General features: G+C 42.1%; 1 protein-coding gene across 1 annotated transcript in view; it reads left to right on the top strand.

The window, feature by feature from the left end:
• The window catches only part of MTHFD1L (methylenetetrahydrofolate dehydrogenase (NADP+ dependent) 1 like), a 337,567-nt gene that overhangs the window by 83,250 nt on the left and 226,355 nt on the right, over positions 1-27,962 (top strand). Inside the window, exons 16-18 of the mRNA XM_040350849.1 lie at positions 9,843-9,945; positions 11,748-11,824; positions 15,035-15,175. Of these exons, the coding sequence (XP_040206783.1) occupies positions 9,843-9,945; positions 11,748-11,824; positions 15,035-15,175 (321 nt within the window). The remainder of the gene's footprint in view (positions 1-9,842; positions 9,946-11,747; positions 11,825-15,034; positions 15,176-27,962) is intronic.

Below are 27,962 nucleotides of genomic sequence, written 5' to 3'. Positions count from 1 at the left end.
TTTCCGCCCCAAGGCCGTGTCCTTCAATGCCGCCCCCCCCCCCCCACACACACACACACACCATTACATAGGGGGCTTTTGAGCCCCCCATGTGATAGAAATGAGGATACATAAATAGCTCAGTCAGCTGAACACGGCACCTGCGCAATGCCGGGTGGTATTAGCAATATACTATACGTCTTAGTGGGGCGTGTTTAAACAAATGAAAGGCGGCTTTTGCAATGTTGTTGGGCAGCTTTGCACGAGTATATTTCTAAAACCACCCCCAAGTTATCAGCTCTGCCCATCAATTAAAAACTTGGCCTCTTCAGTAGCTATCCGCCCCTTAGACGATATAACAGTAATGCACCCGCCCCCTTGCAGGGTAGAATGAGCATGGAGAGTGTGCGGCAGCGTCTGTCACAAGAGTGTCGTCATTGCGCATGCGCCGTGTTCAGATGACTCTGAGCTATTTTTGTCGGCCTCGTTGTGGTTCGTGCTGCGTCTGCCGAAAAAGATCCCCCAGCAGATTTTGACCCCGCTGTACTGCGCAGGCGCATCGCTTGCACAGTACGAACCACAACAGAGCCTCCGAAAATAGCCGAAGATGAATAACTGAGTCAGCTGTTACAGGGCGCCTACGCAATGACCACAATGCAGCGGCACGCTCCCGATGCTCATGCAGAGTAAGGGGTGTGTGTATTAATGTTCTCTCGTGCAAGAGGCGGGTTTATTACTTTTATATCGTGTACGGGGCGGATGGCTACAGAAAAGAGCAAATTTTAAAATGATGGAAGGAGATGATAAAAATGTTGATGGGCGTTTTCAATACTTATACAGTATATTGTTATTATGCTTATAGAATGGCTACAGGGGATGCCTCTGCCCATCAATTTAAAATTTGCCCTCTTCTGTAGCCCCTTACACGATATGCAGAGTGTATGGTGAATGGAGGAGGGTCAGATTTCCCGGTACTCTGCACCCTCCTGCGAGCCAATGGCGGTTGGTGGGGTCCCGGATGTCTCGGGCTCTCCCCTCTCTCTATGGATCGGATGGTCCAGATCTCGGGCTCTCCCCTCTCTATGGATCGGATGGTCCGGTCCGGATCTCGGGCTCTCCCCTCTCTATGGATCGGATGGTCTGGTCCAGATCTCGGGCTCTCACCACTCTATGGATCGGATGGTCTGGTCCAGATCTCGGGCTCTCCCCTCTCTATGGATCGGATGGTCGAGTCTGGCTCTCCCCTGTCTCTATGGGACAGACAGATCTCTCGCAGCAGCACCCGACCTCCTCCACCGCATTTACAATAGAAAACATTTTAAAATCTGCGACCCCGCTCACTCCTATTGGTCCCCTCTGCTGGCCAGTGAGAGGGGAGAGCGCCGTGCGTTGTCATGGAGATCTGGTGGCCGAGGATACAGTGGGCGGAGCAAGGATGCGCCGTGTTCATACTGGAGCAGACTGGACGTTGAATGGGTGGGCGGTTTTGTGTTGGTGCAACACAGTGTAAGTAGGCGGGGGCGGATTGGCCCGGGGGAGGCTCCTAATGAGTGTGGGCGGAATCTGTGCCAGTAGTAATAGTAAATGCAGCGTCCCCAGGGCCGGATTCCAGACAAGGCCACCGAGACCAGAATTTTTTCACTCCCCTGTTGCCGCGGCGCCGACCCTGCACCCCTGCCCCCCCCGAGGCCTGGCCTCGGTGGCCTTGTCTGGAATCCCGCTCTTCATATATAGTCACAGCCAGGTGAGGAAAGAAAAAAATGGCAACATAGCGTAATCCAGTAAACTTTTAATATAAAAATTGGTTAAAATTGCACTTAGTGTGAAGATAAAAAATCACATGTGAAATTGTATAGCCGGCCGGCTAACACAGCCCGGCTAACACAGTGGATATGAAAAGTTTCCACACCCCTGATAAAACGTTGGGTTTCTGTGATGTAAAAGAAATGAGACAAAGATAATTTCAGAACTTTTTATACCTTTTTTTCATGTGACCTATAAACTATAAAAAATATATGGTTGCATAAGTGTGCACTCCCTTAAATTAATACTTTATTGAAGCACCTTTTGATTTTTTTACAGCACTCAGTCTTTTTGGGTATGAGTATCGGCTTGGCACTATTTGCCCACTCTTCTTTGCAAAAACACTCCAAATCTGTCAGATTGCAAGGGAATCTCCTGTGCACAGCCCTCTTCAGATCACACCACAGATTTTCAATCAGATTCAGGTCTGGCCTCTGGCTGGGCCAATCCAAAACTTTAATCTTCTGGTGAAGCCATTCCTTGATTTGGATGTATGCTTTGGGTCGTTGTCATGCTGAAAGATGAAGTTCCTCTTCATGTTCAGCTTTCTAGCAGAAGCCTGAAGGTTTTGTGCCAATATTGACTGGTATGTGGAACGGTTGATGACTCCCTCTACCTTGACTAAGGCCCCTCTTCCAGCTGAAGAAAACCAGCCCAAAGCATGATGCTGCCACCACCAAGCTTCACGGTGGGTATGGTGTTCCTTTGGTGATTTGCAGTGTTTATATATATATATATATATATATATATATATATATATATATATATATAAATTTTGTAATTATGGCCAAAATATTCAACCATCGGGCCAGAACGCATTTTCCCACATTTTTTTGGGAGACTTTAAATGTGTTTTGCTAAATTTATCCAGGCTTGGATGTTTTTTTTCTTGGTAAGAAATGGCTTCTCTCTTGCCACTTTCCCGTATTCGTCATATGTCCGGGCTATGGGGTAGATTGTTGTCACATATACCACACATCCAGTACTTGCCAGATATTCCTGCAGCTCCTTTAACGTTGCTTGGCAACCTCCCTGATCAGTTGTCTTTTTATCAATTTTGGAGGGACGTCCAGTTCTTTGTAATGTCACTGTTGTGCCATATTTTCTCCACTTGATGACTGTCTTCACTGTGTTCCATGGTATATTTAAAGCCTTGGAAATTCTTTTGTTGTACTCTTCTCCTGACTGATACCTTTTACCAATGAGATTCCTCTGATGCTTTGGAACGTCTCTGCTTACCATGGCTTTTGCTGTAGGACGTGACTAAGAAAATGTCAGGAAAGACCTACTAAAAACAGCTGAACTTTATTTGGGGTTAATCGGGGGAACTTTAAATGGCAGGTGTGCACTGACTCCTATTTAACATGAGTTTAAATGTGATTGCTTAATTCTGAACACGGCTATATCCCCAGTTTTTATTCCCCCCTCCCCCTTAAAGACTTTAGTTTGTTATTCAATGGGGATGTGCAGTTTGTAGGTCACATTAAAGGTGGAATGTTCGGACATGATTTGGCTTTGTCTAATTTTTTACATCACAGAAACCTGACATTTTAACAAAGGTGTGTAGACTTTTTATATCCACTGTATGTAGGGTACCAAAAAAAATGTAAGAATCCAGCAAGTGACTCTGCCTACCAGACTCTAACTGAAATTTGACTTTCAACTGGGCTGGCCCTTTAAGCTGGCATTAATGCTATTGTGCATCTCTGAGCCTTTTCAAGAGAACCTGCTGAAAGAATTGCAGGGGTTCAATACCTGATGTCATTTTTTTGTTGCCTAGTAATAATGCTAATCTTCTGACCCAAGTACATATTGGGATGAAAAAAAAAAAACTTAGAGGGGGTTCACCCTATAAAAAAAAAAAATTCTAGCATTAAATTAAGCATAGTAGCGCGAGCTACAGTATGCCTTTATTTTTTTTTTTTGCCCCGTACTCACTGTGTAATCCTATAGTGAAGATTCCGACTCCCCGCGGGGAATGGGCGTTCCTATCCAGAGGGAAGATGACTGCCGGCTATGGCGTGTCACGCTTCTCCGGAAATAGCCGAAATAGGACTTGGCTCTTCACGGCGCCTGCGCATAGTCTGTGCGCAGGCGCCGTATAGCGCCGTGAAGAGCCGAGACCTACTCCGGCTATCTTCGGGGAGCATGACGTGCCATAGCCGGCCGTCAATCATCTTCCCTCTGGATAGGAACGCCCATTCCCTGCGGGGAGTCGGAATCTTCACTATAGGATAACACAGTGCGTACGGGGAAAAATAAATAAATAAAGGCATACTGTAGCTCGCGCTACTATGCTTAATTTAATGCTAGAATGCTGTTATTGTGGGTGAACCACCGCTTTAAATCTCTAGGCTCTAGCTTCCTTCATATTTGGTCCCTAAAACCACCAATCAAAAAACAAAAAAGGGGTTGTGGCATAGACACTGCTATCCTATGGTAACCACTCTTAAAGAGACCAAGTGGCATATACTTCATTCAATATTCCATAAACAAATGTATTATTAAAAAAATTATGAATTCACTATAAAGTAGAAAAATACATACCCATGACCATGTATCCCATTAAAAACTTTTGTCTTGACACATACAAAAATGTCCAGATATCACTATGGGTCCCATATACTATCAGGGCAAACATAACGCCAATATATTATCTGATCCGTTAAGAATATTTGGTCTCCTTATGGTTGCTATGTACAGTGGTACACCCCAACATATTTGTCAAAACAACCTTTACTTTACCTTCAGAATCAACATGTGGGCCATTAATAGCAGCCAAGATTTGTTAATTGGCACACACAAGTGTTTTTCCTAACAAATTTATTCAAGACATGTTGCAAAAATAAATACACCCCAATGAAAGTTTTAGGAGCAAAGCTAAATTTTAGATGACAAAATCCTAAATAGCTTCCTTTACCTTACTGCAGTACTGGTTTCATGTCCTCATTGTTCGTTTTTGCTTTGAAGTAGCTGTAATTCTGCTGTGATCTCCACACTTCCTGGTTGCCTGTTTCCTTATAACCATGGTACTGGGAGATTTTCACGGTGGTCTAAGCTGTCATTACTGTGTGTCTAAAACTCCTCAGAACCAATCCGATTCATTTTAGAAACAAAACACTGCCCTGGATTTGTTTGTTTTTGTTCTGTGAGTCTTCCTGACTCACCTCTCACCCGGAACTTCATGTATGTACCTTTAAAACCGGAAGTGAAACTAGAGGCACATTTTATGATAGATTAAATTCAATTTTTAATCATTTTTAAAAGGAATCAGTTAACTTTTATGTCTCTATACCCAATAAACAGTTTTCCTTTAGTGACCCTTTAACAAAGAAAACCCCTTATGTCAGTAATGGCACCACATGGAAGAGAAATCTCACAAGACCAGAGAAAGAGAAAATTATTTCTTTACACAAAGATGAAGGCTACAAGGAGATGGCAAAGCTTTTACTTAGTCAGAATACTGTAGCAAAAGTGATTATATATATATATATATATATATATATAATATATATATATATATATATATATATATAATTTTACCAAAGAAGTAGAAAGCCAAACTGGGGGGATTGTTTCTTGTGATACAATACGGTGTATACTGCAAAGGAATGGCATGTATGGGTGTCGTCCACAAAATAAAGCCTCTCCTAAAGCCCATGCACAAAAAAGCCTAAAATTTGCCAGGGCTCATGCTGAAAAAGACTACTGAGACTTTCTACTCTAAAGTGATGAGACCAAGCTAAATGTTTTTGAACTGATGGCTTCAAAAGTGTATGGTGTCGCAAAGTTGAGTACAAAGAAAAATGCATGGTGTCTAGAGTGAAACATGGTGGTGGCAGTGTCCTCCTGTGGGGCTGCATGAGTGCTGCTGTAGTCAGGGAGCTGCATTTCTTTGAGGGTATCATGAATTCACAGATATACTGCCCTTTATTGAAAGAAAAGATGCTACCATCACTCCATGCACTTTTCAACATGACAATCCAAAACACACATCTAAGGTCACCATTGCTTTTCTGAAGAACAGGGTGAAAGTGATTCAGTGCCAAGTATGTCTCCTGATCTGAACTCAATGGAACTATGAGGAATTCTGAAGAGACAAGTTGAGCATCACTCTCCATCCAGTATCCAGGCTCTAAAAGAAGTCGTTCTTGAAGAATGCAAAAAGATCGCTGTTGCAATAGGTCCCCAACTTGTTCATTCCACGCCTTGATGACTTGGTGTTGTCCTTACAAATCATGGAGGTCATACAAAATATTAGATTTAGCCGTTTTTTTTGTGGGGGGGTGTATTCATTTTTGCATCAATTAATTTGAGTAAAACTGAATATTTTGTAATCCAAGTTTATATCCTGAAACTTACTTTCATGTAATGAGCTAAACAAATGTTCTATAAAACTAAATGTTGTCAATTTTGGAAATTGTTCTTGTGTTCATTGAGATATTGATTTGAATCTTACTTTTCAAAAGGGGTGTACTCATTGTATACATGTGATCCCTGCAAAGAATAGAACTAGTATGCAATACTGATGAATGTGTGGGTACTTAAATATGTCTCTCCCATCTCTTTTCTACAGCTCTTCTGTGTTAAGACAAACTTATTTTTGTAGCACCATTTTTCTTTCATTCTTGTATTCGCTCAAAACTCCACTTGCATAGAATGCATTAAGATAAAAAAAAAAACTTCTGCCTTTAAGAACCAATTTAAGCTGAGATGCAACTTGAATAAAAGTTTGAAATTGGCCTGTAATTGGCTAATATTTTGAGTGGCTTTGTTTTGACATCTGGAGTTTGTTAAATAAGAAGGGTTACAATATACTTTTTTTTTTTTCTTGTGAGGAATATTAATCACTGGCAGGCTGGAAGTTTTCCCTGTGAAGTGCCACTCTGTAATCCTAGAAAAATACCTTTGGCACAGGATCCAACTGACTCCATGTGTGAGGTGCACGCTCAAATCTTTTTCTGTGAACCACATATTGCTAGGAATTTGTTGATTTTACCTAGTGAACTCTGCTGCAAAGGGAATACTAAAAATTCACAAGAGCTTTCATTTCACCAGGCTTATTGTTGAATACTAGAAGATTCTAGAATAATGTGTTAACCTTTGGCTCCACACCCATCTGATTGTCAATGGTGCGAGAAAACTTAAGCTGCGTAAAAAGATTTTGATTAGATGCTTCCTGTTCTCGCTTAGGCAGAAACAAAGGGTTAGCCCTTTTTAGTGGAATTTGGGAGGCTTTGGGGGGAAAATGTATGCTGTGTTTAAGTTGGGTAATTTTTTATTTTTTTTTTATTTTTGATCACGTCCTCCTAAGCCTTAAATGTTTAACTTCACTTTTAATAACATGCATTATGCCTCGCCAAAGTTTAACATTTTGACTGTTCTACTTTAGTTTTAGTGGGATAAAGTTGGAACCCCATCAGAGTTTTAATGCTGGGTATGCCTTTGTTGGGGAGACGTGTCAGAAATTTTACCTCGACAGCTGTCACTAGAATAGGTGTCCCCATTGGACTGCTTCTCTTAAGCAGGGTCACTTCCTTATTATACACGTTTACACACCGATTTTTTTTAAAATTTATTTTTTATATATATATATTTTTCTGTCAAAACGCTGCACCTGGATACGTTGGTAGTTGGGGTGGGTGTTGCCTCTAAATGCCTAATGTATGCATGGTCGTTTAGAGGCATTAAAAAAAAGCAGACACATGTAACATCCTTGTTAAAAATGTCCTGGGTGAACGATGCCTTAATGTAGAAGCCAGGCAGGAGTTGAAGAGGAATATTATGTTACTTAAAGGGGGGGTCCACCTGAATTTTTTTTTTAAGCCAGCAGCTAGAAATACTGCAGCTGCTGACACTTGCCTGTCCAGCGCACCTGTTTTGTCGGCAGCCCAGGCTGAGCAATCGATCATCTCTCGGCTGCCTCTGCCACCATCCTCGGTGAGGGTATCGGGAAGTGAAACGTTGCGGCGAGTAGTGCGGCGTGCCCTCGGTGGTCCCTGCTCTCTCCTGGGACCAGTGTGTTTCCCAGGAGAAATCGGGGGGGGGGGGAGTGGCGTGACTCTCACGGGGGTGACTCCCCGGAAGTGGGTGCAAATACCTTTTCTTAGACAGGTATGTGCACCCCCCTGGAAGGTGCTAAATGTGACACTGGAGGGGGGGAGGGTTCTGAAAAGCGGAAGCTCCATTTTTGGGTGGAACTCCGTTTTAAGTGATTGTTCTAAGTCCACTGTGGATGCTGACATTTCCAAGATGGATAGTAGTGTGACAGTCATTACAAGACCAAGTGGTCCTTTGGGTCTGCCTCGGTTATTTCATTTACACTTTTTTTTTTTTGGGTTAACTTTTTTTGTTTGCGTATAGATCTGTTTGTCACAAGCATGTTGGAATCTATTACTGTTGAGTGACTCACTACCTCACTTGGAAGTCTATTTCAAGCATCAACTACCATTTTGGTAAAATCTTTCTAAGATTAGTTTAAAACTTTCATCCTGCTAGTTTGAAGTCCTGTCCCCATGTTCCTGGTCTTGGCTTCATATTAAAAATGCTGCCCTCCTGAACCTTATAAACCCCTTTTAATGTATTTAAAGGTTTCCAGTTCCTGAAGTCTCTCCTGATACGTTTTATCCGTCAGACCTTGCACTGTTTTTATTGCACATTTCTGGACTCATTCAGTCTTAAAGTGTTTTTTAACCCACTTATACAAAATCATCCCATCCCCTCGGTAATATACCAATAAGTGTGCCTGTGTTGTATTAAAAAAAAAAAAAAGCTCTTCTTCATCAGCATGGCTCCTAGCGCTCAGCTGATTCTTCAGGTCTCTTCACTTTCCGGCTCACAGTTCCCGTGGGCGGGGCCAAGCACTACCGCTGACATCAGCCAGAGAGCTGACAGTCAGCTGATTGCTGGGAGCCGCGCTGATCTAGATACAGATAAGCATAACGCAGGAACACTCATTGGTATATTAGAGCGTGATGGGAGCTTTTTAAATAAAACGTGAGGGCAGCGGGGGGGGGGGGGGCGGCGGCACAGACCCATGCAGAGAGGTAAGGACGACAGAGAAGATGGACACAGGAGAGCAGGGCTGCAGATGGAGGAACATAAAATGACCACAGTGTCAGGGCTCAGCAGCCATGATACACCGTGGTCAGTTTACAGGGGAAGGGCAGAAACGGTCAGGATTAACCAGGTGTTACAGGGTGCCAAATTACACAGCACAAGATAGAATGCAATGTATAGAATGCAAAGGAACAAAATCTGTGGTGTTTTTTTTTTTGAGGGGGTTAACAAACACTTTTATATCTTTTTTTGCAAGAGTTCTCCAGAACTGGACACTGTATTCTAAATGAGGTGTAACTAAAAATCTATATGGGGGACTTATGTCCTCCTTTCTCATGCTGGTGACCTCTTTTTAGTGAAGCATCCTAGAATTTTCTTCTTTTCCCCCTGCCTGGCCACACTGTTTGCTCATCTGAAATAAGTACTCCCAGTAGCATTATCAAGGCTTTGGGCATCTACACAGGTGATGTATTTATGGGGAAATCTCATGCATGTATAACATTTTGGGAAGATTGTTGTTTGCAATGAATGGTCTGGTGACAGAGTCTTAGAATAGTAACCATCTTTCCATTATCCATTTTTACGGTTTCTTGGTCATTATCATTTCTGATTCTGCTGCTTTTATTATAAAATAATATCTTACACTTAATATGTGTCTAGATATATAATCCCAGAGAACCCACCTGGTTAATACTATTGCTTTTGTGACTTGGTTACAACAGACTGTATTCACCAGTATTGACCATTTTCAATTGGTAAACTAAGGGTTTACTGCTACTGTTTGTATGAACAGTAATAGAATGGGCAGTAGGCATCTTTTTTACATGCAGCAGATCCTCAAGGTAGAATAAAGGGAAACCCAAGTTTTACCCCCCCCCCCTAAAAAAAAATGAAAGCCATTTTGGTCTGTACTTGTTGGGCATAGATGTGAGAACTGACTAGGGTAGGCGAAGCACCTGTAAAGTGGAGTAACTGAACATTTTTTAATACTGTTTTGCTAGAGAATAGGTATTGACAAGACAGACCCTGGATCACTGACTGCAGAGGAGATCAGCCGATTTGTCCGCTTGGATATTGACCCTTCTACAATAACTTGGCAGAGAGGTAAGAAAGTGGAAACTATGGTGTATGTGTGATTAAAACAATATAATGCTATATAAATATCTCTCAGTAACTGATAAAATATTGTGTGCGAGGTAACTCACAACCATGTCCTGGAGGACTGTAGTTAAATATACAGTGGTGTGGGGCAATCTTCTGCTAGTTTTTAGGTTTTAGCCAACACTTCAGTTAAAATCATTCACCTTGATATTTCTTATTTTCCATGCATATATTTTTTCTGTTTTAATTAGGATTTAAACCGTAAAATGCAGCACAACAGTCTTTTTGAGGGTTAGTTAAAGCGGGGGTTCACCCCCAAATTTTTTTTTTTAATATTACATCTAGCAGAGCCAACAAAGTAAGGGCATTTACTTAGGGCGTTTTTTTTTTTTTTCTCCGTACATACCTTTTTATATTCTGTTTTTGTCCAGGGGTTCCGATGACTGCGGGACTGGGCGTTCCTATCCTTCCGTTCGATGATTGACGGCTTGTGAAACAGGTGACCTGTCACACAACGCGCGTCACCAGATGCTGGGAAATGGCCGAGCTGCGAGTCGGCACTATACGGCGCCTGCGCAGTCAGCTCTACACGGCGGGCGCAGGCGCCGTATAGTGCCGACTCGCAACTCTGCTATTTCCGGAAATCTGGTGACGCGCGTTGTGCGACAGGTCACCTGTTTCACAAGCCGTCAATCATCGAACGTAAGGATAGGAACGCCCAGTCCCGCAGTCATCGGAACCCTGAGGGAGGGATAGGAACCCCCAGTCCCGGAGTCATCAGAACTCGGAAGCCCTGGACCAAATCAGAATATAAAGGAAGGTACGGAGAGAAAAAAAAACCTGCCGAAAGTATATGCCCTTGCTATGTTGGCTCTAATGTTAAAAATTCGTTTTTAGGGTGAACCTCCACTTTAAGGTGAAATCCTGCTATATATACACTATATTTTCAAAACTTTTGGGACACCTGCCTTTACACGCACATTAAATTTAATGACATCCCAGTCTTTGTCTGTAAGGTTCAATGCTGAGTTGGCCCACCCTTTGCAGCTATAACAGCTTCAACTCTAGGAAGGCTGTCCACAAGGTTTAGCAGTGTGTCTATGGGAATGTTTGCCCATTCTTCCAGAAGCACATTTGTGAGGTCAGACACTGATGTGGATAAGAATGCCTGGCTCACAGTCTCCGCTCTAATTTATCCCAAAGGTGTTCTATTGGGTTGAGGACAGGACTCTGTGTAGGCCAGTCAAGTTCCTCCACCCCAAACTCGCTCATCCGTGTCTTTATGGACCTTGCTTTGTGCACTGGTGCACAGTCATGTTGGAACAGGGTAGGGAGCATGAAATTGTGTAAAAAAAAAATTACGCTTTAAGAGTTCCTTTCACTTAAACTAAGGAGTCAGGCCCAACCCCTGAAAAACAACCCCACACCATAATCCCCCTCCACCAAATGATTTGGATCCGCCAAAACACAGTTGGGATGAATTAGAGTGGAGACTGCGAGCCAGACCTCCTCGTCCAACATCAGTGCCTGACCTCACAAAAGTCTGCCACCCACTCTCTAGTACTCAATGGGTACAGCTCAGCCATGTGGTGCGAGTCAAATGCATGGTTATTCATTTAATGACTTTGTTGTTTTTCCATTTACACACACACACAAAAATAGTAGGCTATATTGCCTTTGGTATACTCCTTTTACTCCTTGCCTTTTTTTTTTTTTTTATGTTTTGTTATTCTAGCATTACATGTTTTCATCTTGTTTCACATCTGTCTTGTTAATGGGTCAAACTTTTTGTAATCTCTTCACAGTGCTTGACACAAATGACAGATTCCTCAGGAAAATCACGGTTGGAGAAGCAAACACAGAAAAGGGTTTTTCTCGCCAGGTATTGCCACTGAGATTAGTCAAATATTCTCATGGCTAGCAGTGATTTTATAGCGGCTTTCTGTGTTGTATATGTCATTTGTGTGGGCTTTCTGATTTTATGCAAGCCCTCGAGAATGCTGTGTGAACTCTGCATTATAATTAGCATGGAGAAGTAAACATGCAATTTGTTCTAATATGAAAGCATTTGTTTTTATATGTACGCACAGAATTTTTTTTCTCATTTAGATGGAATTTATTTGATATGAAGCCAGGAGTTCCCCCTTTTTTGTAGAGGATGTGGGATGTATTGAGAATGCACGTATTCCACAGTCCTCTGAGACTGCATGTCGAGCATATTTTCTCCTAACCACACATTCCAAGTGTTCTCCATATTGCACCTGCATTTAAGAATAGTCACTTTTTTATTGTGCTCTTCCAACGTTGGAATCCATGCAAAAAGCAGCCTAGGGGTTTAACCATGTTTGTTGGCACAGCTACTAAGATGTGCTCATTGAGGTGCCTGGGTGCAGAATGTTCTCCTGCCTTACCAAATTGATAAAAATTGGTAATCCTATTGACTGACTTCAGTACAATCGGTCTGTTTTTTTTTTAAGGATTTCTGTCATCGGCTGTAGCCACCAGCTGTGATCATTGTGTTCTGATGGCGGGAAAAACCCTCCTACTGTCACAATACAATGGCACAGCGGGATAGATTCCACCATCAACACGAACTGCGTTTTTTTTCTTTCCTCCAAGCCGTGGTTGAAGTAAAGAAAATTACAAAATCTATGGCCAGCCTAAATGTGGTGGATGCTTTTCTCACTTTTGTTATTGTTTTAAATGTTTATATACTTAGTACATTACAGAGCTGGAGAAGATGTGCCAAATATGCGATTTATAGGATTTAAACAGGGATTTTCGTTACTGAACAGTTACTAAAAAGGGTTCCTTGCATTAAGGTAAAACATATTTGGTTCTCGGCATCGCCCCCTCAGCCCCCCTTTACTTACCTGAGACCCCTTTCGATCCAGCGCTGTGCGTGTTCGCAGATCTTTTCTCCCCTCTCTTCTGGGTCTCACTGGCTTTGCTGGGGCACCGGGAGCCACTGGCTCCCAGTGATGAGGAAGCCGGGGGCGGGGCCGAGTCCCGCTGTCTGTCAATGGACGCAGCAGAGGGACTCGGGTGCAAAAACACACAAGAGTGCCCCCGTGGGAAGCAGCTTCCCACAGGGGCACTGCCCAGAAAGGAGGGGCCAGGAGTGCAGATGGGGGACCCAAAGAAAGGAGAAGGTTCCCACCTGCTCTGTGCGATTCTATTGCACAGAGTAGGCAAGTATAGACATGTGTGTTTTTTTTTTTTTTTACCTTTACAACCAGGATTAGTTCACCTTCGGGAACATGTTACGTGATCCACCCGTTTTTTAAGGGTGGAACATGTAACAGGTTCCCGCTCTTGCAGCGACCCTCTGTCTGACAGCAATATGGGTTGAAGTTCCCCATACCAGCTGTCCCTTTTTTAAAAAGAGTAGGGCACCACCCTACAAAGTCACGTCATTCATTTACAGAGTTCTTTGAATGAATGATCTAGAAGTACTGTCATCCTTTGTGGCTGTCCGCTTTTAGCTCTCAATGAACTGCCACACCGCCGTTGAGCGCTCTGGTAGTGCATTGATTTTTTCTGTCAGTGTGAAACTGTATACAGGCAGAAAGCTTATACTGGCAATCTGCAGGAGACCTGCATGGCAGTGCTGTCTGGGCTCCTAAAAAAAAAAAAAAAAAAAAAAAGGTTTAAATTGTATTTTTTTTATTAAAAGGTGAAATTATTTTTTAACACAAATGTGAACATATGTGAATATAAAATACCCTTTGTTATTAGCTGCATATAGAGCTAGGGTAGGGGAAACGGCAGTACACTGAACTTCCCAGTGAATGACTGTGCAGGAGGGGCATATCGGCACCAGTCTGATCATTGGAGAACAGGCTGAGTTCCCAGCACAGCTTGAAATCTGACTATGCTGTACTCTCATACCTACTGGGGTCAGTGTTTTAATAGGAAAGCAGAGGGACTGACAGGAACACCAGGTATTTGACACAAAGGAAGCGATACAAAGAGACCGGTATACTTTTTCATACAAATGTTGGGTCAGGGTTTAAAGTGGTTGTAAACCCTTTACAACCACTTTATGCTACTTGTAAGCCGATAATAATAGCTACCCAGCATATCTCCTAAACCTTCACGATTTAAGAGATATCCCCTGTCGTATGTCCCGTTGCTTCAGTCAGTGTGCCGTTACCGGTCGGCTCAGGCGCAATGCGTGGGAGTGACATCATCGCGCCTCTGGGCATTCACCGCTCCGGAGCCGCGATACCCCGAAGTAACCCCCGGGAGAGATGTTGCCGGCCGGAGGGGGGGTATGAGGACCACTGCGGGGGCTTCGATGTGATGCAAGTAATTCATAATGCGATGCATACTAGCTCATTATGCCTTTGTCTTGCAGGGTTTTTTTTTTTTTATTTTTTTTTTTTTTTAGGGTTTACAACCACTTTAAGGCCAAAAACTTTGGCCTTGTTCAGTACTGTGATACTTGCAGTATATTTTCTAAAACATAAAGTGGATGTAAACCCAAAAAAATTTTTTAATTTTTTTTTTTATGTCACAATGTACAGTATAAGATTTCCTATGATCTGTGCCCAGTCTTGCCACACATAGTTAATCCAGCTCTGAGCAATCCTCTTTTATTCTGTGACATAAAACGGACTTGCAGAGAAAAACCTTAGTCCGCTCCGCCCCCTTGCTGTGAGTGACAGGTTATTTACGTATCTCATGCACTAGCCTGGAGACGGGTATTGGTTTTTAATTCCCACCCCCACTCCTTTTCTGAAGTCATGTGGATACTTTTCTGGATTTTGACTGGATGTTAGTGATCATAGCAGAATTTAGTGTAAGAAATACACATGAGAAAATGCATGTTGACAAGGGGAGTGTAGAGGATGGCGGGGAGTCTACTGACATCACGACTCCACCCACCGAGCTCCAGACAACAGATCCACCCACAGAATCTGCAGTTTTTCAGTTCTTATAACAGGCAGAGGGGAGACATTTGACAGGTAAGGATACATGCAGGAGGCCTCTATATCCTTATAGATCAGCACTATGGCAGTAGTTTAGAAAGAATGAGATTGGCTTTACATCCACTTTAAACTTGCATCACTTTTATTTTGCTTTCTAGGCTCAATTTGACATTGCTGTCGCAAGCGAGATTATGGCTATACTTGCCTTAACTGACAGTCTCCGTGACATGAAGGAGAGATTTGGAAAGATGGTTGTCGCTAGTGACAAGAAAGGACAGCCAGTGACAGCAGAAGATTTGGTAAGGTTATTTTTCATTAAAATAATTTTTCTTTATTACTTTTTATATGACTGTAATACTTAACGTTTGAGTGCTGGTTTAAAGTGTTACTAAACCCACAACAGAAAAAACAGTTTGTATATGCAGTAAAGCATGCTTGTTAGGTTGCAGGGGTTAATCCCGTGCATTGTGTAAAAAGAATGATCATGTCTTCTGATCCTTCCCTCCTTCCACATTCCCCAATCCATCTCCTGATATTATGGAGCCTTGGGGTCACTCTGCACATGCTCAGTTTGGCTTGTAGTGCTAGAGTTTTTTGGGGGTTGGGGAGGGTTCATGTGATCAGCACAGGGCCGATTTAGCACTGTCTACTCTAGGCAGAGGGTCAGGGCCGGACACTGATGGAAGTATCTAGACTGCTATATACTGCTGATGAAAAAAGGTGTTTAGCAGTTTATATTTACTAAAATAATTGCATGTTCATGTTCTGTGTACTATGGGAGACCAGATATAGTGAATGCAGGATCCTGGGTTTAGTAACACGTTTTAGGTTGAAAACATTTTGTATCTAATCTAGGGACAAACTGACAAGCCTAAAAAGGCAAGAAAACTTTTGACTTAAGTTTTTCAAAAGGTTTTTTCCACCCTTTTTGCTCCCTCCTTGATCTCACCCACTGTTTCCTAAGCTCCATCCCACTGCAATGTTCACCTTTTGGCTTCAGCTGCCTGTGTGCATCTAGTACAGTGGCGTAGCGTGGGTTGTCAGCGACTGGGGTGAGGCAAGTAATTTGCGCCCCCCCCCGACCCATCGACTTACCTATTTTCAGCTATCTCCAGTCTGGTCACATGATCCACCATGTGAGACAGCGCTGGCTGTAGGGAAGAGGAGAGTGTGCTTGAAAGTAACTGGTAAAGCCTGGAGTGGTGACATCATGCATATTTTCCTATGTCCCATCTGTTGTTGGCGCTCCCTCCTCTTTACACGCGTCACAACGCCCCTCTAAATTTTACGCCCAGGGCGGTGGCCCCCTTCGCACCCCCCACGCTACACCACTGATCTAGTAGTAACACATACATTTCTCTTGGAGCCTTCTCTCTGCCCTGTAGTAGTCAGTGGAGTTCTACTCTTGCAAACCGCAGAGGAGCGGCTGGCGGTAAACCATGTCCTGACTGTAAAGCAGAATGTAGATGCTTAAAACGGAGTTCCACCCGTTCCAGACCGAGCTGCTGACATATTTCGCTGTGGCCCAGTCTCGTGAAAATAGGGACAGGATACCTGTAAAAAAAACAGGTATACATTCCCCCTTGAAGGGTGCCAAATGTGGCACCAGAGGGGGGAGGACTCAGATAAGCTGAGGTTCCACTTTTGGATGGAACTCTGTTTTAACACACGGCCAAATGCTGCTTCAGTGAAGAGAATCTTTCCTGAAAGCTTGTACAGGACACCTCCGGGATCATCAATCTCCTGTGGCTCTTGATCTTACAGTGGTGTAAAGGTCAGCGGAGAAACCATAGGGCACTGTGGGGGAGGGAGGGAGAAGAGAGACACAGCAGGTGACCACTCCCAAAAGTATTGGCTTCTGTAGAGACTTGGGCAGGGGGGCACGTGAGATAGGCAAGTAATTACATCCTTCTGTGCAAGTACTGCTTCTAGGTTCAGTTATTTTGCGACAGGGTGGCTTTAAATGATACCTGCAATGTATAATCGAAGGCACCCACCATTTTTTGTTTTCAAAGTCCTTCCCTTTTTTTTTTTTCAGAGGCCCTATCTGTCAGCTTATTAGAAACATGTGCACCAGTTTCTAGTAACCTACAAGGCTTATTATTTCTACAACCTCTTTTTGGCTACTTCCTTTGTATGTTTTCTTAAAGGTAAAAATTACAAAATATTCAAATGCCAAGAGTATCGAGTAGGCATGTAATAAAGAAAAAACTTGAAAAATGATACTAAGCATTTAAACATATTAACTGACAAGACTGAGATTGGATTGGCTCATTGATCCAACACAGGCAATATTTGGTCACATCGGAATGTATTTTTTTTATTCTTGCCAAATACATTTCCTGTGGTAAATTCTAGATGTTTGGACTGCTTCTTAGGATAGAAAGTGATTGACAGCTGGCACCTTGCTGTATCAATTAAGTTAAGTGGATCTGACATGGATTAGTGGCTCCACAAATAATTTGATTTATTACCTCAATATGCAGCAGTTTGTTTTATAAATTGTGATCTTTGGTTACATACATAGGATTTCCTTTTGGTTTAGTATTAATAGCACCATATGTGATTCATAAGTCTTATCTGTTTTTTTTTTTTTATATTTTAGTGAATACTTTTATTTTTTAACAGAAGAGCAGTGTGACCACCTTTTGGCAGAAGAGGGAACGAAGTAGATTAGCAGACCACAGTGAATAAACACCTCCGTAAAATCATAATGTGGCGTGGTTTCAGTTTCTTTGTATTGTGGTTTTATTGGAAAAGGTTTTTCACTGTGGTTTGGTAATTTTCTAGTATTTATTGTGCATCTGACTCGGTTACAGCAGAATCGGCTGTGTTTTCATTGGCCATAATAGATTTATGTATAATTGGCATATAGTTACGTTTTCTGAAACATTGTCTATGCATGTGCATTGTAGAGCAGCACAATGTTTGGCAATGCACCATTATAGATTTGTGGTGTGCTGCCAGAAATAGTGCATGCATCAGTCTTGGTGTGTTATGAATCTTGAGCAGCCAATTTGTCTTTTAATGAGCTGCCTTAAAAGAGAAATATATATTTTTTTTTCAGTTTTTTTTTTTTAATTTTATTTATTTGTACTTATCTCGGTGGATGGAACATCAGACCGATGCTGAAGCTGTCCCCGTCATCTCTGCACTGAGACCTGAGCCACCGAACACTACCGATGGCTCGGTTCTCACTCCTCCGTGACCAGAGAGGAGATGCCTGTCGGTCAGCATCTCTCCATGCTCATTGGAGCGCTGAGTTGTGGAGGGGTGCGGAGCGGATGTCTCGGCAGCTCGCTGAGACTGCCATCAGTCAAGGCAGCTGGCAGATCCAGACTTTGAAGTCTGGATGAAGCGCCGCTGCGACTGATGGGAGTGACGTCAGCGGAGAGCGGATTTCACACCGCTCTCTGCTAAAAACGGGTCACAGGAGTGCAAAATGAATTGCACTCCTGTGAACCAGAGGAGAAGCACAGCCTAAAAAGCTCAGGATGGACTTCTCATTTAAACACATGTGGATGCCCGGCATAATGCGCACCACAATGATGTGAAAAGGAGCCCTAAAGGATAACTGCATTTACATAGCATGTTGGCATTAAAGCAGGACTACACTGTATCTGAACACCACAAACCAAAAATGCTATTGAATTCATTTTTATTCAGAGAAAACTCGCCCATCTTTCCATATCGCCATGCTGATTTTTCTGACAAGTCAGTTTGAACCCCCCCGCTATCTAGGGCCGAAACAACTAATCGATTGATCAACAATCGATTATGAAATCGATTACAATTTTCATAATCGATTTTAATCAGCCAGTAACATAATGGGGTTAAATAAACTAAAATTAGCCCTTTATAGTACAAAGCAAATCACTACTGTAAATATTACTTTCACTGTCCCACAGTAAAAAAAACGAACCCCCTTACAGTAGCGATTATTTGCTCTTTTTGTACTTATTTTTGTTTTTTTAAACATCTCAGGCCTGGGTTCACACCTCTGTTTTTTTTTTTGTTTTTTTTGGTGCTTTTTGCAGAAACACACTACAGTTCAGTTACATGGTTTCCTATGGGACACGATGACATCCATGATTTTTTTTTTCAGCTGCTGTGTATTTGGAAAGGGCAAGGGCTTCTTAACGCAAAACGGTGCCATTTTGTTTTTTTTGGTTCGATATACTTTAATGGAGAAGCTACAGAAAAGCATGTAATGTGTTTTTGCCGCAATTTGTGTTTTGTAATCTGCCCAACAACAAATTGGGCAAAAAAAAATTAAAAATTGCTAATTTTTTTAGGCTATTGTCAGATTAATCGAAACAATAATCGGCCAACTAATCGATTATGAAAATTAGTTGCAGCCCTACCGATATCATTTGCTTCCTGTAATGCATCTGCCTTTAGCTCAGGCATGCATGTGTGCTTTGCTGTAAAAAAAAAACTCCTGAAGTAGGATGTAGGACATCCTATACCTAGGAAGTCATAAAGGAAATGGGGGGTGGGGGGTAGTTGTAAACCGGATATACTCTCCTGTCTACTAATGCCAGCATCATAAGGTTTACAAACATTCAGTGATTGAGAGCGAAGTTTCGCTTTAAATATTAAAGTATTTTGTGGGTTTGTGTAAGCAGAAGATGGTCTGCAGCACAAAAAAAGCTGGTTAAGAACTAGCCCAGTCTGTGGCATCTCAAGGCTGTTCTTGCCATACTTCAAATTTTCTCCTTAGTCCTGCCTGCCTTGTGTGCGCAGTTGGGATAAAGCAGCTGTAGTTGGTCTGGCTGGATACTTTTAAAAGGTAGATGACATGTCATACTAATGCATATCCCAAGTTATTGTGTTGGTCAGGTATGAGAAGTGGGGATCTACAATGGCCTTTGTCCTTGGGTTGACAGTTTTTTTTTTTTCTTTAGGCTGGAGAAGTTATTTTCTTGGGCTTACCCTTATGCCCTGTACACACGATCACTTTTTGTGTTGAAAAAAAAATGACATTTTTAAAAACGTCATTTAAAATGATCGTGTGTGGGCTAAACATAATTTTTTGTCTTCTGAAAAACGACCAAAAAAAATTCGAACATGCTTCAATTTTTTATGTAATTTTTTGTGTCATAAAAAATGATCGTGTGTGGGCAAAAACAACGTTTTAAACCCCGCACATGCCCAGAAGCAAGTTATAAGACAGGAGGTAAAACTACCATTCATAATGGAGTAAGCACGTTCATCACGCTGTAACAGACAAAAAAGCACGAATCGTCTTTTACTAACAAGTAACCAGCTAAAAGCAGCCTCAAGGCAAATAGAACTTCCCCTTTAGAGTGCCGTCACTTTGTTCATCATTTTTCAAAAACGATGGTGTGTGGGCAACATCATTTTTAATGATGAAGTTGGAAAAATTTCATTTTTTTACATGATAAAAAATTACTTTTTTTCATCACAAAAAGTAATCGTGTGTACGCGGCATTAGACACAAAACACTTTTTTAAAGGATAAGTTCACCCAGCTGACCCTGCTTCGTACACATTCCTTGGTAGCCTCCCTGACAATCGGAATGTGTGGGAGGCATGTGGGGGTGGGCAAGGTTTGCCTGTCAGAATGACTCAGGATTCAGCTGTGATGTGAGGGTTTGAATGTCAGGTGCAGTACGTGCAACACTTGGGCCATGGCTTTTATGTGGGATGTCCACTCTTTTTTTTTTTATGTATTTTATATTCTGTACAACAGGTGTGTCCAACCACTGACCTGCCGAGCCTTCTGATGTGGCCGGCCACCTCCTGCTTTGGCATGGTGGGTCAGCAAGCCCAGATCATGTGTTGCCGACCCTCCATACCAGAGCATCAGTGTTGTGAATGAAGGTAGAGGTAGGAAGTGTTGGACCCCTTTCACACTGATAGCTCCTGCCTGTGTTGCTAAAGCGCAGCTCGTTTTAGCTGCGCTTTTTGGCCACTAGCAGGGCAGTTTTTACCCCAAAAAAGTGGTTAATTCCTGTTTTTGCAGCGTTTTAAAAGTTGACCATTCATGCCAATGGGCAGGGCATTTTGGGAGTACTAAATACAGCGCTCCCAACCCGCCCAAAAGAAGCTGCTTCCAGGACACACTGAAAAGACACTGGGATGAATGGGAAGTGGTTTTCTGGAGTGTAGCGGAGGCGATTTCCAGCACTAAAGCGCCTGAAAACCGCCCCAGCGTAAAAGGGGTCTTAGTGATACTAATGCCTTGTTTCCACTGACCGGAACAGTTTGGGTCAGTAGATTTGGAACGGTTTAGAACGGACCGGTCTATTCTCGTGAGCGTTTCCACTGCAAATCGGACCGTCGGGACCATACAGGATTTAGAAAAAATGCCTAGCACGTCCACCAATCAGTGGAATGTATTGCATCTCCGCCCTAATTATTAATATTATTATTATTATTATACAGGATTTATATAGCACCAACAGTTTGCGCAGCGCTTTACATCAGGGAAGACAGTACAGTCACAATACAATCAATACAGGAGGGATCAGAGGGCCCTGCTCGTTAGAGCTTACAATCTAGAAGATTATAATAACTAATGGAACTGTTCCATTTTCTATGGCCCAACATCTGAAGCAGGACCCAGACTGGTCCGATACGGTTCGGTTTTATGGCACACTTTCATAATGGAAACACCCAAAATAGCGTACCGAACCGCTCAGTGGAAACGAGGCATAAATGCACTCTGCCTGGGACAGCAACAGCCAGAGATATCTGAATGGAATACTTTTATTAAAAGTATGTTTTTATTACCAAATTCACTGTGTATATATGGGAATATCTCTTCTGCAGTGAATCTGTGGATTACCTGCACTGAGCCATAGACTTCTGTTATTACCTGTGGGTTTGGTGTGCTTTCAGAAAGTGCACCACACCTGCAGGATATAATAGAAGTCTATGGCAAAGTGCAGCTAACCCGCAGGAAAGGCACAGGTACACTGCTGCCCCCGTGTTGTGTGTAAACTGCAGCACATCAGTGTGAGATCCGCCTTAGGCCCTTTTCACATGATCAGTCCGACCCTCTATTCCTATATGGAGCTGCAAATGGATTTCTGTTTACACCCGTCTACCTCCAATTTAATCTGCTAAAAAATAAATAAACGGAAGGGGATCCGTCCCCTTCCATCTGTCCTGATAGGATCGGAAGGACCATAGAGAAGAGTGCGCTGTGTCCATGTCCGTTCTACATATGAAGAGCGGACACAGACCTGTCATCAACCTGCTCCACTCATTGTGTTACCAAGTTGCTTAAGTGGCCCTCGCTATTCAAAAGGTTGGGCACCCCTGCTTTACAATATGGCAGAAGGGGTAGAATATTCAAAGGCAGATGGCAACAAGCAAACCTAAAGGTGAACAGAAGCCGGAACTATTGTAAAGAGATAATATACCTTAGTCCTTATCTCTTTTGCCGTATTAGTAGTTTCACTTGACTGCCTAAACAGTATGTTAGGCATTTCTGAACACATCTGAATTGCGCATGGTTTGTTTTTAGCACTTTTTGAAGATGGTAACATTGGCCAAAACAGTCTGTACATCCTATGTGTACAGTGCCTCGAAAAAGTATTCATACTCCTTGAAATTTTCCAAATTTTGTCATGTTACAACCAAAAAGGTAAATGTATTTTATGTGATAGACCAACACAAAGTGGCACATAATTGTGAAGTGGAAGGGAAACCATTAATGGTTTTAAATGTTTTTTATTTTTTTAACAAATATCTGAAAAGTGTGGCATGCATTTGTATTCAGCCACTCTGAGTCAATACTTTTTTAGAACCACCTTTTTGCTGCAATTACAGCTGCAAGTCTTTTTGGGGATGTCTCTACCAGCTTTGCACATCTAGAGTGACATTTTTGCCCAGAAAATAGCAAATAGCTCTGTCAAATTGGATGGAGAGCGTTTGTAAACAGCAATTTTCAAGTCTTGCCACAGATGCTCAATTGGATGTATGTCTTTGACTGGGCCATTCTAACACATGAATGTGCTTTGATCTAAACCATTACATTGTAGCTCTGGCTGTATGTTTAGGGTCATTGTCCTGTTGGAAGGTGAACCTCCGCCCAAGCCTCAAGTCTTTTGCAGACTCTAACAGATTTTCTTCTAAGTTTGCATCTTCCTATCAACTCTGACCAGCTTCTCTGTCTCTGCTGAAGAAAAGCATCCCCACATGCTGCCACCACCATGTTTCACGGTGGGAATGGTGTGTTCAGGGTGAGTGTTAGTTTCCTGCCACACATAGTGTTTTGATTTTAGGCCAAAAAGTAAAATTTTGGTCTCATCTGACTAGAACACCTTCTTTCACATGTTTGCGATGTCCCCCACATGGCTTCTTGCACACTACAAATGGGACTTCTTATGGCTTTCTTCTTGCCACTCTTCTATAAAGGGCAGATTTGTGGAGTGCACGACTAATAGTTGTCCTATGGACAGATTCTCCCATCTCAGCTGTGGCTCTTTGCAGCTCCTCCAGATTTACCATGAGCCTCTTGGCTACTTCTCTGATTAATGCTCTCCTTGCACGGCCTGTCTGTTTAGGTGAACGGCCATGTCTTGGTAGGTTTGCAATTGTGTCATGCTCTTTCCATTTTCAGATGATGGATTGAACAGTGCTCCTTGGGATATTTTTTTATAACCTAACCCTGCTTTAAACTTCTCAACTTTTTCCCAGACCTGTCTGGTGTGCTCCTTGGCCTTCATGATGCTGTTCTCTAAAAAAAAAAAAAAAAAAAAAAACTTCTGAGGGCTTCACAAAAGGCTGTATTTGAACGGAGGTTAAATCACACACAGGTGGACTCTATTTATTAATTAGGTGACTTCTGAAGGCAATTGGTTCCACTAGATTTTAGAGCATCAGAGTAAAGGGGGCTGAATACACTTTTCAGATATTTGTAAACAAATTTTTAAACCATTTATCATTTTCCTTGCACTTCACAATTATGTGCCACTTTTTTGGTTCATTATACAAAATCCCAATAAAATACATTTACGTTTTTGGTTGTAACATGACAGAGTGGAAAATTCCAAGGGGTATGAATAATTTTTTAAGGCACTGTAGATGGGGCGCCATATTTGTATTCCTTTAATCAATAGACAAGATCACTGAATGTAGAGAAGCATTAACTTCTTGGTTCTATTTACCCCCAAAGAAGGGCCTTCAGTCTTTCACTTTACCCAAACGTTTCTAGGGCCACTAAGAATTAGACTTTGTAATTTCTCCAAAACATAAATAAAAATCGGCTCTACTATACTGTTGGCTATTTAGATATAACTTGGACTAGACTATATTGATTGGGAATTTTAATCTTTGAAATAAAAATACTGTACTGGTAAAACAAAAATAGATTGAGGGGCTTTGTTTCCCTTCTTAAAATATTTATGGAAAATTTCCCTCCCTCCTCCTTTTATTTGTATTTACTTTAGCTGTATAGGTGTATCACTGATCATCTTGGTGACCTCCCAGCCCTGCTGTTTGTACCAAATTGGGGTAGGCTGGCCTAGGTCGCCGAGTACCGTATTCTTCCGTTAAATCTTTGCCTGTACAAGGTGATTATACTAAAGTTGTATATTGAATGCAACTACCTCAAGTGTTGTAAGTTGATGAACCCAATAAAAATTTATTGATAAAAAGAGTGCTAGTGATCAAAAAAAAATTATGGACAATTTAAAATTTTAAATTATTGTATGAAGTATATCTCTAGAAACCATTAACTGCCATTTGGTGACATGGCAAATTGCTGGAGATTTACTGTGGATTGAAAAACAAAGGTTGTGCTAAAATACTGCATACTGCCTTTTGAAGACGTGTGGATTAAGCCAACACTGTAGTCAGGCCCATGAATAGTATTTTACATTTTCCATAGCCTCATAAAGCATAGACGAGAAACTTCTTAAGAGGAGTCATCATGCTGTAACCCAACTGTAAAGGCTTTAAGAGCCTCATAGAATCTTGGTGGGGCTGTGCCTTTTTTCAGAATAAGCCAAGCGTGGAAAAGATTTTGTGGTAATGTGGCATGTCAGTTTGTATACAATTTGGGTTTTAAGGAGGCTAATATGAATTCTAGCACTCCAAAACCTATTTTGATAAGGGAAATAAAGAGTGATGTTAGAGGTGAAAAAAATTCCATACTGTCTGAAGGTTCACATCCTTTTATCTCGTTGGTCCTTTTTCCCCTAAATGTCAGGATATTTGGTTGATTATTGCTTGGAATTGCCTTAAAATACCTTTCTTTCTTGCCCATTGAGGGGCACAGTTGGGTTATACTTGCTGCCTTTAGGAGGGTTTGACATTGAAAAACAGAAAAAAAAAGCGGAAGTCTGCCTCCACTAAAACTCCTCTTTTACCCACCATGCCTCAAATTTTTGCTGCTGTTCAATGGGATGGACATATTTTCTCCAACTATTCTAGGAAAAATTTATTTTTTATTTTGTGGATTCCCCTTTTATTGACTTTTGTTACATCACTGCCTGGGACCAACCCCACATAGCAGCTGTACAGATCAGCATCTTCTCCGCTTAGGCTTGGAAACATACCCACTACCCACTGGACTGGACGTGCAGGGCTGGACTGGAGTGTAACCTTCGGACCCTGGGCTCTACATTGTACTGTAATGTTACTGTAAAGGATTCTGCAACTTTCCCAGTTTTTCTTGGTCCTTACCACTTGAGGACCACTTGATTCAACCCTTTTGGTAACTCTGGCTCTGTAGCTGTGCCCCATCTGTGTCCCATCTCTCTTGCTCAGGGAGGCCTCCAGCCTTAGAGATGCAAACATCTCCTCTTGGTAAATGGTACCCCTCAGGGACTCCCTGACCTTCATGCTCGACCAGGGCCAGCTCTAACTGCTTCCTATTTGGATCCTCAGGGTAACTTGGCCACACCTACTTCTAGGAGCAATAGTTCTGGTCATCAGGCTAGTGACCTTTCCTGGCAAGGTTAATTATTCTCCTGTAAAGAGTTAGATTCATGAAGCCTTTTAGTCTGCACCCTTCTAAGGGATCTAAGATCCGGCTGCGTTGGGCCTCACCGGTTTCCTTTGTTCGTCATCACCAGTTATCAGTCGATAAGGTTGTCAAGCTTAAGTCATCCCTAAAAAGGCCCAAACCTGGTGTACTGCTCCTTTTTGTTTAGCAGGGAATTCACCCCTTCCCCTCCAATGAGGGACTGTTGGATTTCGGGGAAAACCCCTCTGAGTGGCCACGTGCCAATTCTATGCTGGAAAACATTGATCTCCTCCTTCCCTATCGTTAAGGGTTTGGGGTCCAAGCATTATTGTGGTCAGTCCTGTCTCTGAAGATCAGGTAGTACCTTCAGTAATTCTTGCTCCTCTTCAGAAAAATAGGGTAGTCTCTTAATCTGCCAAAATGCATATTATTGACATAAAAATTTTCTGAAATTTGTTTTGGCCCAAGCTGGCTCATTTGCACAAGCAGCCAGGCAATGGTGAAAAAAGGTGCCTTTTTATTTTCCTTCCCAGCAACTTGGCAACACCTGAGCCATATACCCCCCCCCCCCTTCCCGCCCACACATTGGCCACAGTCAGTATTGCCACCAAATGTGACCCCATTCAAGTTTTAAAAAAATGTGCATTCAGGGGATGTGCCAGTGTTGCCTCCAGAATGGTTGGCAGCTTCTGCTTTATTGCTTTTTTGAAAAACGTTCCATGATGGATGCATTTTTTAGAGTGTGCCGCTTGTCGAAGCAAGCTCTAAAACTGTGAAAAGGTACATTCTGTTTCAGGAAAACGATTGTTACCATTTATATTAAATTTTTTCCGATCACATATGGCAGCTGCATTTCTGGTGTACTTAACCGTATATCAAGTTATGATCAGGGTACTCCTCAGGAAATAAAACTGCTATGTGGAACTGGAGTTTGATTGGTATACTCCATAGGAAAAATTGTAACTACATATCATGCAAAATGTTAACACATGTGCACCTTGTCAGGAGTTGTAAGTTTCTGAACTCCTAATTAAACACTGCAGTAATTCAGAAAGGTGGAATTTAATAACACGGCCAACAATGTTTTTAAGATGTAGCCTCTCTTTTATTTTTTTACATAAGCTATTACTGCCAGTAGTGTTTGAATATGGTAAAACTGGGCTTATACATGAAAACTTGTGACGAGGCAAAAAGATGTTGTCACTGGCAATCAGTCAAGTGTTTTAAGTAGTATTTAATGAGAGAAAACCACATCATTCCGTGTGGATACCTCCACAGACATTCAAAGAAATAATCTGAGCAAATACACTTGGTGTTACTGAACCATGGACCCTGTATTCATTATACCTGGTCTCACACCGAACATTAAAATGCAATCTAAACTACCAAATACCATGTTTTCATCAGCAGTTAGAGCAGTCTTGTGACTTCTATTGATATCGGGTTAAAGCTTTTATGAGGAGTTTTTTTAATTTTGCTCTGACTGTCCTATCACGCTGCAGGACCCCTGATCCTCTGTCTGGACAGTACTGATTGGCTGACTGCTGATCACATGCGCTCTCCTAAGAAAAAAACAAACTCTTGCAATACACACCATACTGAGCATGTCCAGCTTGTCCCCCTAGCCTCTGTTCTATCGGGAGATTGTTTGGGGACAGTGGAAGAAGAGGAGGAACAAAAAATAAAGGATCAAACCACCTTTTTACACAATGCTAATTAAGCTAATTAATCTGTTCATTGCAATAACATATAGGGCAGTGATGGCGAACCTTGACACCCCAGATGTTTTGGAACTACATTCCCCATGATGCTCCACTACACTGCAGCGTGCATGAGCATCATGGGAAATGTAGTTCCAAAACATCTGGGGTGCCAAGGTTCGCCATCACTGATATAGGGGGAGATTTACTAAAACTGGTGCAGCTGTGCATAGTATCAATCAGCTTCTAACTTCAGCTTTTTCCATTACCACTTCAGCCCCAAAAGATTTTACCCCCCTTATTGACCAGGCTGTTTTTTGCGATAATGCACTGTTTTTTTAACGGACAATTGGGTGGTCGTTTAATGTCTAAACCGCTGGCAACAAAATTGAGTACACCCCTAAGTGAAAAGGTCCAAGTTGGGCCCAAAGTGTCAAGATTT

Source organism: Rana temporaria, chromosome 4, assembly GCF_905171775.1.
Source record: "Rana temporaria chromosome 4, aRanTem1.1, whole genome shotgun sequence".
NCBI lineage: Eukaryota > Metazoa > Chordata > Amphibia > Anura > Ranidae > Rana > Rana temporaria.
The sequence above is the reverse complement of the archived record's forward strand: the minus strand, read 5'-3'. Positions and strand labels throughout refer to the sequence as shown.